The sequence below is a fragment of the Neovison vison genome, chromosome 8 (assembly GCF_020171115.1).
Source record: "Neovison vison isolate M4711 chromosome 8, ASM_NN_V1, whole genome shotgun sequence".
Lineage (NCBI taxonomy): Eukaryota > Metazoa > Chordata > Mammalia > Carnivora > Mustelidae > Neogale > Neogale vison.
Genome location: NC_058098.1, coordinates 92,143,281 through 92,154,649, shown reverse-complemented (window position 1 = coordinate 92,154,649; position 11,369 = coordinate 92,143,281). Strand labels below are relative to the sequence as shown.

General features: G+C 51.7%; 1 protein-coding gene across 1 annotated transcript; it reads right to left on the bottom strand.

Annotated features, from left to right (window-relative positions):
• Window positions 1–2,291: 2,291 nt before the first annotated feature.
• Window positions 2,292–11,089, bottom strand: NAGK (N-acetylglucosamine kinase). The gene is made up of 10 exons (XM_044261336.1): window positions 10,996–11,089; window positions 9,145–9,229; window positions 8,886–8,984; window positions 7,940–8,081; window positions 7,068–7,178; window positions 6,274–6,386; window positions 4,830–4,917; window positions 3,775–3,872; window positions 3,216–3,294; window positions 2,292–2,602 (listed from the first exon to the last, which is right to left on the bottom strand). The coding sequence occupies exons 1-10, from the start codon at window positions 11,022–11,024 to the stop codon at window positions 2,415–2,417; spliced, it is 1,032 nt and encodes a 343-aa protein (XP_044117271.1). The 5' UTR covers window positions 11,025–11,089; the 3' UTR covers window positions 2,292–2,414.
• Between the last annotated feature and the right edge of the window lie 280 nt (window positions 11,090–11,369).

Genomic DNA, 11,369 nt, shown 5'->3' with positions numbered 1-11,369 from the left:
GGCTGTCCTGGTCATGAACTCACCAGGTGGATTACTAAAGCAGCGTGGGCTTCATTTGAGTCCAGTTCTTGTTCTAAGCTCTTGCCTGTCACAAGGCTGTTACAGGCTCATCTCTGATGCCTTGATAGGATGGAATTCCATTAATTGCTCCTTTTATCCAGAAAGTGTAAGTGAAAGGGGAAGAAACTCATCAAAAATGACTTTCTGCACCACCTCTGGTAACAGAGCCTTACTAACTGGAAAGTAAGCCATTTCATCACATCTCTGGCTAAAGGAACTAGAACACATTGGATCTTGTACACTTTTATATTATTTTATAAAATGATTTATTTATGAAAAAGAGACAGTGCGTGCTCAAGTTGGGGAAACGGCAAAGGAAAAGGGAGAGAGAGAATCCCAAGCAGACCCCCACTGAGCACAGAGCCCGGATGCGGGACTCAATCCCATAATCCTGAGATCGTGACCCAAACAGAAATCACAAGTTGGGCTCTCACCAAATGAGCCACCCTGGCACCCCACTGCTTTTTTTTTTTTTTCCAACTCATATGTATTTAATACTTATGTACCAGGACTAAAAAAATCAAAATATGCTCCTTGTTCAGCTCTCCCACTGGGATAGTAGAGCCTCGACAATGGTAAGGAAAAGAGATGGCCATATTCTTGAAGAATATTAACTCTTTGTTTATATTCTATGTATAAACTCTCCACCAATGAGATTTTAGGTTCTAAATCCAAAATACGGCTTGTTCCTGGTCCCAGGATCATGTAAAAAAACTTCTCCAGGGGCGCCTGGTGGTGCAGTTGATTAGGTGCCCAACTCCTTTTATGGCTCAGGTTGTGATCTCAGGGTCATGAGATTGAGCCCCACATCAGACTCTGCACTAAGCATGAAGTCTGAGATTTTCTCTCTCCCCCCACCCCCGCCCCTCCTGCTCAAGCATTCTCTAAAGTAAATAAATCTTAAAACATCTTCAAAGTTCCCTGCACATTAATAAGTATTGTTAGGACTGTGAGATATAACAAAGGCCTCTCCTCTGTGTCTTTCTCCTCACTGCAAGCTTTTTACCAGAAGATGTATGGGACTTGCTGAGAGCTGGCCCCTAGTAGTTTGGACCACAGGAGATGTGAAGATGGCTGGCTGTTTCCTCAGAAGGGACTTGGCTTGAGTTCTTATTGTCAAAAATCCCGGCTTGTTGGGTTGGGCTAGGGCCAACAGGAGAGCCACTGCCGCTCTGTTCTACACTGTGAAAGAAGTGTCACTTGACTTGAGAAAGAAGCATCCAAGACCTCTTCAAGGGCTTAATCAGCACCCAAAAGCTCTAGGGTAGAGCTCCCTCCAGTGCAGATCCTGGACCTCTACAGCCCAACTCACCCAAGATGTTTGGTAGAAATGAATATTTCCACCTCTTCTTGACCTACTGAATCAGACACCTGATGGAGGAGGAAGACAAAGATTTTAGTTGAAAAGATCTAGACTGACTGGTGCACATGTTCCATGCCTTCAAATACCTTACGCTCTGAACACCCAGAGACGCAGCTGTTGCAGGTCAAGATTGTGTCTTCAGTTCACCAAGCACCATGTGCTGCACAAGAGAAAGCTTTGGGCTTGTCTTGACTCATTAAACCAGTAACAGTATCCAGAGGACAGGAGTCACGTTTGCTCTTCACCAATGTTCATCATTCGTGTCACACAACAAATGCAGGATGTCGTATTATAACCAGAGCCAGGCTGGAAGTCACGAGGAATAAACAGGCCACCTAGTTGTGTCTAATTGGCCTTCTTAGATCTCAGTCATCTTCCCAATCTCTCAAGAATGCTTTCATAGGGGAAAAACTGCAACATGTACCACTTACCTATGAGCACCAAAACCAGTGAGGGAATTCTCCCAGACCAATGGTCCCCTCTCCTAAATCCTATTGGGACCATCAGGAGAGGGTATAAAGTGTCTAAAGTTACTCCCAGTGATGCTCTCCACAGAGAACACTCGGTTCCAGGAAAAACGGCTGGGCAGGAATCATTACTCACCTGGACAGGAGAAACTGAGGTCACAGTTAACTAGCAGCAGCGCGGCGTAGAGGTATGCTAAGGTTGGGGGGCAGTGGGGAGGGATGGCACCCATGAATTCTCTGCCCAACTGTATGGTGAGCAGATGGCAAACCAAGCACCAAACAGCAGGGCACCGGGCTGTAAGTTCTGACCTAGAACTGTTCCTGAGCTCTCTGGGATGGCCTCTGGTAGATGCACTCAGGATATACACAGCAAGTGTGCTTGACAACACAATCTAACTGGGGAGTGGATAAAGTGCATTTATTTTCTTTTATATGTGTTTGTTTGTTTGTTTGTTTTAAAAAAAGCCTCCTTTCCAGCACCCAATGTCCACAGGGCTAGGCGGGGTGGAGCCAGGGCCAGCCCCCTAGGAGAAGGTGTGGAAGTAGAAGGCAACAGCGTTGGCAGCATAGTCCATGGGGAGGCGATGTCCGATGTGCCTGGCCCCAAGGCTGGCCCCACCCAGGGCAGAGGAATGTCGCAGCTTCAGTAGGGTGAAGCCAGAGAAGTTCTGGGCCTGGGTCGCTCGGCCCTGCGTCAGCGCCAGAAGGAAACCTGAAGGGAGGGAGGGTAGAGGGTGGAGGTGAGAGTAGACCAGCTCTCCTGGTCGAGACCAGGAGAAGGCGGGACAGTGACACGGAGGGACGGGAGAAGCCCAGGCCCTGAGGCATTCCTGTGCAGGTCCCCAAGAGGCCCACGCACCAAGTCCCTAACAGGCAGAGCACCAGGGGACAGGAACCTGGTAATGGCCTTCGGATACTAGAACCTGCAGCCAGCAGGTACCCAGTGCTGGGAACTCCAAGGAAGCAAGGGAGCTACATGAACCAACGCTGCAAGGGTGAAGAAGGCCCCTCTTCTCCCTTCTGGCTGCAACTGTGTTGACTACAGAGGTCACCACATGCTGGCCAGAAGCTCTGATCTCAAGGGAGTTCTGTCTTTAATTTTTAAGAAGTGGTGTGTATTTAATAAATCCTTTAAAAAAAAAACATCTTTTAAGAGTTCAGGGAAGCTGGGTGAGACACCGTAAAAGGGCTCCCTGGCAGACTGTGGGCGGAAGGCTGTGGCCTGTGCAGGCCTCAGGAGCCAGGTCTCAAGTCTTCCCCCTGGGACAAGCAGCTTTCCCAAGTAACCCCACCCTCGACCCGTCTATCTCCCACCCCAGGCTCACCTTTCTTCAGCAGCTCCCAGCTCTTCCACACAGAGCCCACACACAGGATGGGAAGGCCCATCTCCCCCTGGAACAAGACCTGGCGAAGAGCAGAAATGGACACTGGGGTGACCACACCTCTCCAGCGCTGAAGCAGATGGTCTCTTAAGACCAGCCCACCCGCTCCCAGATACTCTCCCTCTAGCCAGGTGGACTGAAGAAAAGGGTTGAAAAGGGAGGAAAACAGGAAGACTCAAATAGCCAAGAGAGAGAATGGAAAGGAAAAAAGGTGAAGCAACAATACAGAGGCAGGAAAGAGAAGGGAGGGAAATGGATGGAAACATGCACCGTGTTAAAGCAGTGGACTAGATATAAACACAGGCTTCGGGCCAGCCACAGGGGGGAGGCATCAGACCCGAGAACTCTTACGTGTTAGAGACTATACAGAGTTCTTCTCACACCCTAAGTCCATTTAAAATCATGCCCCTCTTTACAGAGTTTGATGGGACAGTCTCATCGCTAATGGGAAAGAGCCAGATCTGGCCCAGCAACATCCAGATTTCATTTCCCATCGACTTACCGGGTCGATCTCAGGCAACACTGCCACCACGTGTCTGCCCAGCATCTCCCCAGCCTTCCTGAAGATAAACTGGGAGAGGGCGTCCCCCTCCCGAGCACCTGGGGCGGGATGGGGGGGAAGGGAGCTGGTGAGTACCTGTTGCAGGGGAGAAACAGGAGGAGCACCTAGAGCTAGCAAAGCTCTAAATTAGGAATGGATGTCCACCTCATGGCATGTAGGGACACAAGCCTCCAAAAACTGTCCTCCATCCTTACTGCCCTGCCCCAACCAGGTACTTCCACCCGAGCAGGGGTGTCCTGTCCTGAGGTGGGTCACTCCAGGCGCAGAAGGGCAGCCCCCACTAGAGGAGCACAGTAGCATCTGGTCTGTACTCCAGCTTACCAAGTCTCCCCGAAGGTGTCTCACCTCTGGGGACCCTACTTGAGCAGCGGGCTGGCGTGCTCCTGCCCCACCCACCATCCAACAGTCTGCGGTCTGCCCCCCACCCAGCTCTGCTCCAAAAGGGCCTCAGTACAGCAAGAGAGGCCTGCAATGTAGGCCTAAGAGAGGCCTACAATGCCGTGACACTGCAGGAATCCAAGTGAGGGGAGTATGAACCTTATAGTGGAGAAACAGCACTGTGGAGACAAGCAAGCCCTACGGTTTAGCTTTTCCTGAACATTAGCGCCGCCCCCCACGCCAACCCACCATGCCAAACCTCTCTATTATCTCCTAGTTCTTCAGATATCATTAGTTTTTGTTTGTTTTAATTACAGATTTTCCCAAAGGACAACTGCTTCATACATTTCTCGGAAACAGACACACGGCCTCCCCAAGCCATGAGAGCCGTCAAGAAAAACAGAGATAATATAAAACAATTATCAGTGCACCCCGCATGTCCTTCTGGCTCCAGCCAAGGCATCCTAGTACCAAGCTGCATGAGGGCAGAGAACTGAAGTCACTTGGTCAAAGGGAAATTAGCTACTAGTTCCATATGAACCCCATTCCATCCTATAATGAGGGAAAACTTTGGGGAACAAAACCAAATAAAACCCTGTACCACCCCCCTCCAGTACCTTCTGCAATCTTCTGGCAAAACCCAGCAAATCGGCATTTATCAAAGTCCCTATACAGGTGCGTGAGGATTCCTAGCCGGTCTGACACCTGAGAGACAGAGAAAGGGGCACAGAGAGTCATCAGAAGCAAAGAAAAATGCGCAGTCTGCCCACCCAACTTGATCTTCCTGATGTCTCTGAGAAGCTGGAATAATGTTTGTTTTTTTAAGCTCTAGAGAGTACAAAGATTTGAGACTTCTCATTTGAGGTAGGTTCTTTGTTTTCCCCACATGAATCCCATCACTCCTTACAGATGAGCCTGGATACATACAGCACAGGGCACAGATCTGTGAGCACGAAAGTGTGTTCTGTAGTTCTTAGAGGTGCTCCTGAAAAGATTTCTTTGGCGAGAGGAATCTAAGGACTACTGCATGTTGCAACTCTCCAAGTCACAGGGTGCATTCGCAAATTAAAGGCCCTGTGAAGTCCTGCACCGAGAAATCTGCTTGTTTCTCCCAAACTTCTCTGACAGAGAAAGTCCTTCTCTCACTCTAACAAATGGCCTCTGCAGGTCCTAAGGGAGGGGCACTTCCCCAGAGCACACACTAAGAGGAAGAAGGGGGGGCTCTCAATGTGAGCACTTACAGCAATACAGTAAGCATATTCTGCACACAATCTCATTTAATTCTTGTAATGACTTTGTGAGAACGCCTAAGGGTAATAGATGGCGTGGCAGACCCACCAACTGGGTTTAGAACCAATCTGTTGGGTTGGGGTAGCTTAACTGCATCTCCCACAGCAGCTACTATCGAAAGGGATTTGTCTTCCTCCTCCCTCCCTATACAGATCTGCCTTCCAGCATCTCTAATCTCCTTCCTTGAGCCCATCCCCAGCACACATAAGCAGCTGCCACGCACAGAGGTCTATTGGGTAGACTTACCTTCCTTCTCCTCTTCCCTTTTACTTTGGGTTCAGCTAAAAATAGCTTTTTCCTACTCCACTACAAATAAGCATGGCCCAGACTGAGGAAAGCCCTGGGTAGGAGGCTACACCTCCCCCAAGAACCCTCCCTCTTTAACGGGCTCTCCTCCCTGACCCATATGGGCCAGAAGCAGTTCAGTCTGAGTACCCTGCCTCCTGATCTCACCCAGCACTTCTCGCTCCAGCCTGAAACGGCATCTACCTTCACCTCCCAGCAGGGCCTAGCTGCCCAAGCATGAATTCTAGCTAACCACTTGGCCCCAGCCTGCCCATTCCGCGTGCCTGACATTCTCCCCTTGGTACACACCACCCACGTTATCATGAATCCTGTCCTCACCTAGAACTTCTCCAACCTCCAGCTCTGACCCACAATTCACCCCAACTTCCCTTCAGCTCACCCAGTTCTTCTCCTACATTCACTCCTGCTCAGTATGCCACTGCCCCATCCCAGGGGCACATGTTCACCAGAGGCAGGGGAAGGTACCTGGAAATAGTCAAACATGATGTATTTCATGAAGCCAATGTCATGAGGAGCCACCTCCAAGTTGTCGATAGAGTCAAACACTATTTTCACTGCTTGGTGTGCAATCCAGTAGGCTGTGGAGGGCAGAGAGGGCTAAGATGGGACGATCTCCCTGAGTCCACAGATCAGGAAACTCAGACCTAGACAGTTTAGTGACCAGCTTGGGTATTACAGCAAATTAGGTGCCCCGATTTCAACTGTATGACCAATCCACAAAAGGGAAGCAAGGGGGAAAACAATAGGTAAGGCCAAGTCACACCAGCTCCTACCCAAAAACAAAGACAAGGAGAGTCCGCTGTCACAAAGACCACTGCAGTCACTGCCATGAGCTGGCCCCAGAGGCCCCTAGGTATACCTGCTACCTACAAAGAGGTCATGCAGGAGGAGTTTCTATAGCCCTTTCCTATTAGCAGACTGGTCCAGCATGTCCTGGCACCTGTGGCCTTAACCTTCATAGTGTCAGTTCCTTCCTAAGGATTCCAAAAGTCAACACAGGTGGACAACAACTATTATACCGAGGCTTGAATCTGAACCTGGATACGGATCACTGCTGCAGACCAAGGTCGGCCACGAGTCTGCCATCTGCATCTCTGTGTTCTCTCAGTCATTACCCTGGACTCAGAGGATCTTTTCAGGAGCTATCCCTGGAGAGCCACAAGGGGTTGGTGGCCAAGGTCAGGGGAGAGGAAGACAGAGAGCTGCAGGAACGGAAGGGTCCAGGGCCCCAGAGCCAGGCCCGGCTGGCATGGACTCACCTGAGCCCTCGTCCCCCATCATGTGGCCCCAGCCACCACAGCCACTCTCCGAGCCATCGGGGTTGATGAGCCTGCAGTTGGAACCTGTCCCAGAGATGAGCACGATCCCACCTGGGGAAAGGGCATAGGGAGGCTCAGTGTGGCCAAGGCCCTGCACGGAGCACACAGCTTCTGACCGAGGAAAGAGGGCAGAAACCAGCCCCGGGATCACCACCCAGTCTTGTACAGAAAAGTAAGCCCAGCTAGTTTCCCACCCAAAAGTGGACGGCCTGAGTCTCAAAGAGTGGGAGACGAAGAGGAACATAAGCCAGCCTCCTTGCCAAGCTAAGTGACTACCTGACTTACCACGCTATCTATTAAGAGCCAACGATCACGCTAGACCCTGTTCACACAGTGATACTCATTCAACATCCTAAATCTCATTTGTGAATACAGTTACCTCCATTTCATAGAGGAGGGCATTGAAACCCAAGAGTTCCATAACTTCTCTAAGATGGTACTGCTCATAAAACAGGAGCAGAGCTTCAAATGCCAAGCTCAGGATACCAGGCCTTTTACACTAGCACAGAGCTCCGCCCAGTTTTCTTCTTGGCCCTTAACTGCTCTCCCAGCCAGCCTCACCCCCGCACCACCCCAGGGGCTCCCTCCTCTGGAGCAGAGTCTCCAGGCTGACAGATACAGTTCTGCCCCCCGACCTTCTGTCCAGTTGGTGCTCTGGCAGGGGGACTTAAGCCAATAAAAAGAGCAGGGAGAAGAGCATGGGGTGTGCTGGAGGCCACCTTCCAGGTACTGCTGGACAAGTTCCGTCAGCTCCACCCAAGGGGCTTTCCCCAGAAAACCAGTTCTCAACCTCACCCCGTGCTCCTCCTCACCAGCCTCCGTCGCTGTGGCGATGGAGCCCGCGGCGTCTGTGGTAATTAAGTAGCTGTCGCTCAGGTGGGGAAATCGGTTCTTCAGCTCCTCTGTCAGGACCCTCAATGCGTCCTCCTGCACCCCACCGCTCAGGGACAAGCCCTAGGCCGTGTGGGATGGGAGCGAGTGAGCAAAGTGACCAGACCCAGCTCCCTTCTCCAACCCCTCCCTTCCTGGTGTCTACCCCAACTCTGTACATCTGGGCACACCCTGCTTAGCCAGCTCCAGTCCTCCTGCCGCCCCACACGATGACCCACCAGGTGCTGCTGGCGGCAAGAAGAACCTGGTCTGGGAATGAACGCAGAGAGGGGACTCAACACTGCCAAGTTCTGGGGGTGGGAGGGTTAGTAGTGCCCTTAAGGGAAAAGTCAGGCAAGAGAGCAAGCAGAGGAGGTGGGCTTGGTGTGGACTACAAGGGGCTTAGCTGTGCCTGCAGAACTGTCATCGAGGCTACCGCCAGGGGGCAGTCGGAGCCCCAGCAACTGGAGAGAAACATCTGAGCTGAGACTCCAGTGGACATTTAAGGAGTGCTTACAGCTCTAGGCTAAGCACTTTGGGATGTACCATGCCATTATTCTTAGCTGACCACTGAGGTAGCTACCGTTACCTGCATTTCCCAAATGAGACCGACGCTTGGTGGAGGTAAGTAGCCTGCTAAGGGTCTCACAGATGTTGAGTGACAAAACTGGTATTCAAACCAGGGTCTCTGTGGTTCTCCAAAGCCCTGGGCTCTTCCCATCCTTATGGCTTGTAGGTGACAACTGAAGCCATAAGAATGAGTGAGGACATGTATTTCTAGACCAGAGACTAAGCCCTCAAAGCCTTTCATCCTGCAGTCCTCAGACTCACCTAGGCAAAATCGCTGTATTTCTGTGCCTTCATTCCCAGGATCGACCCCAGACTCACCAGGCTTCGTAGAGGGACCAGAGGATCCAGCCCTGCTTCCAGTTTGGCCCTGTTCACCATCTCGTTGATCCTCTCCACACACTTGTCTATCCCGATTAGCTGGCCCCAATCAAGGGAAGGAGGAGTTACAAAGTCTTATATGACCCACGTTGCCCCTACAGGCTGTTATACTCGGCCCCAGCCACCATCTTGATGGGAGTTACAGAGAATAAAACCACAACCACAAAGAAACCCACCAGTCCCTCAGTGTGGTCTTTACCCAGTGATTTGTGCTGAGTCCATCTGCTTCTGCCACGATCTGCCCGTCCTCTGAGAGTAAAAGGACCTTGGACCGTGAGCCTCCCCTAGAGAACACAAAGGGGCACTCAGTCTTGCTCAGACAAACCTGCAGGGACAGCTAAGCTCCAGGGGTCCTAGTCCCAGGCAGAGCCCAGGTGACAACTTTGCCAAACCCAATTCCCATTCCCAAGCCCACTTCTGTGGTCTGGTTTGATATGCTCCTGGACTGAAATGTTGCTTCTGCACAGCTTCCCTCAGGGATGTCCTACTTATCCTGTAAGACCCTACTTCTCTATCACCTAGTCCTTGAAACCTCTGACGTGTGACCTACCGCCACAGCTCCATTCATCAGGCCACATCAGTGTCCCTATAAATTGTAAAGATTCTGATAAGAGCCTATAGTTGTTTTTCTGTCTGCCTCTCACGAGACTACAAACTCCACTGTGCCAAGCTCCAGATCCTTCATCCATTTTCCTGCTTGGCACAGGCCAACACTCAGGAAATGTGACTAAAGGGAGCGGCGCATGTCTCTGCTTCTTTCATAATAGCTAAAGGCCGCCTTTCAAGATCCAGCTACAGCGGCCAAGTTCTTCAAGACACCCTCAGGAGAAACACTGACGAGAGGTCAGAAGAGAGTTTATACCTACTTAAGCAACCAAATGGTGAAATGCTTATTACTGGGGGAAATGGTAGTTTGGAAGGAGGTCTGTGGTGGTGTGATGTATGTTTCTTTATTGATCAGAACTCTTGGGAATATCAGAAAAGGACACTAAAGACCTGCTGATCAACCTCAAAGGTGACAAGAAGTTTCAAGGGGTAGTTAATGAACAAGGCAGCAGATTCAAAGTCCAAAAGAATCTCTTGACAATCTAGAGAAACAGGTCATATTCTTACACATGAATATAACAGCGATGAGCCCAAGCTCCTATACTGATTTTTTTTAAAAGTGCAACAGATGCAGGATGGGGGAGATCAATCTTAACAATTTACATTAAAAATAAATAAATAAAAAGACATGGGGGTCTGGGAGTCTGCACAGCATACAAGTAATCCTAATCTCGGATTCAAAAGTAAGTGTCCAGGCTGTGACAAGAGCCACTCTCTATCTGCCCAGATTTCACACCCAGATTCACAGAATGCTTTCACTGGCAGGGGACTTGTCATTCATCCCTCTTCTCACTATACACATGGGGTAAATGAAGCCCAGATTGGGCAAAAGCCTTGCCCATAGTCCTAGGAAGAAGCCGTATTACAAAAAGTCCAGTAAGCAAGTTTCTAAGAAGGAAAAATGTAAGAATGACAGAGGGTTCATCAGGAATGCTGACAAGAACGGGGTGTTCCAGACATCAGGACAGGCTAGCACTTCGGTTGGCTGCCTGTTGTAGCTACCAGATCCCCTCTGGCAAGGGTCTTTGTCCCCCGCTTCCACCACACTCCCACTCCCCCCCACCCCCAGCAACTTCACACCTGACACCTGTTCAAGCTCAACTCTCACAGCGATCCGGAGCTTCGAGATCTGGCGGGGGGGGGGGGGGTGAAGTGGGTCGTTCGTGGGAGAAAGGGGTGTGGTTCCGCCGTGAAACATAAAAGACCCCCCGCGCGCGCCTCGCGTGTGGCCGTGCACTCCCAGAGGATCCCGCAAGTCCTCGGGCACTGCCGCGCGTGCACACACCCCTCCACCACAAGGCCCCGCAAGTCAGAAGCCCAAAGTGGCCGGACTCTAAGGTGGGAGGTCACCAGCATGCCAACCTGGCCCCGGGCTTCCCGCCTTTCGCCCTCCGGCCGCTTCTCAGCCGCCCCTCCCGGACTCTCTCCGCCAAGCCGCACTCACCCCTCCACGCCGCCGTAGAGAGCCGCCATGCCCTAGCTGCTGCCGCCGCCCAAGTTGCCGCACTGTGTTCCTCTCCCCTCCCCACGCCCTGCCGGCTTGCTGGGCGCCGCCCCCCATCACGTGCGGGGGCCGGGCAGTGCGGTTGACTGGGTACGGCGTGTGCGCGGGGCGGGGCGACACTCCCAGACGGGGCGAGCGCTGTCCCCAGCGGCTCCTCTACACTCCTGCTTGCCGCTTCCGCACCTCTTGTACCCTGCCTCCGGAGATGGATGCGGGATTCCAAGCGCAAGAACCAGAAGCGGGTGTCGGGCTCCCACCCACTGGACATGCCCCTGCCTTGCTCAAGCCCCGCCCCACCAGCGCCCGGAAGTTGC

What these genes read in the sequence shown, in the direction of transcription:
- NAGK (XM_044261336.1), bottom strand. Translation starts at nt 11,024, where the DNA reads ATGGCGGCTCTCTACGGCGGCGTGGAGGG. An exon ending in CTCTACGGCGGCGTGGAGGG is followed by an intron (nt 9,230 to 10,995) that starts GTGAGTGCGGCT and finishes TGTGTTCTCTAG; the next exon opens with GGGAGGCTCACGGTCCAAGG. An exon ending in TGTTGCCTGAGATCGACCCG is followed by an intron (nt 3,295 to 3,774) that starts GTAAGTCGATGG and finishes GCTCTTCGCCAG; the next exon opens with GTCTTGTTCCAGGGGGAGAT.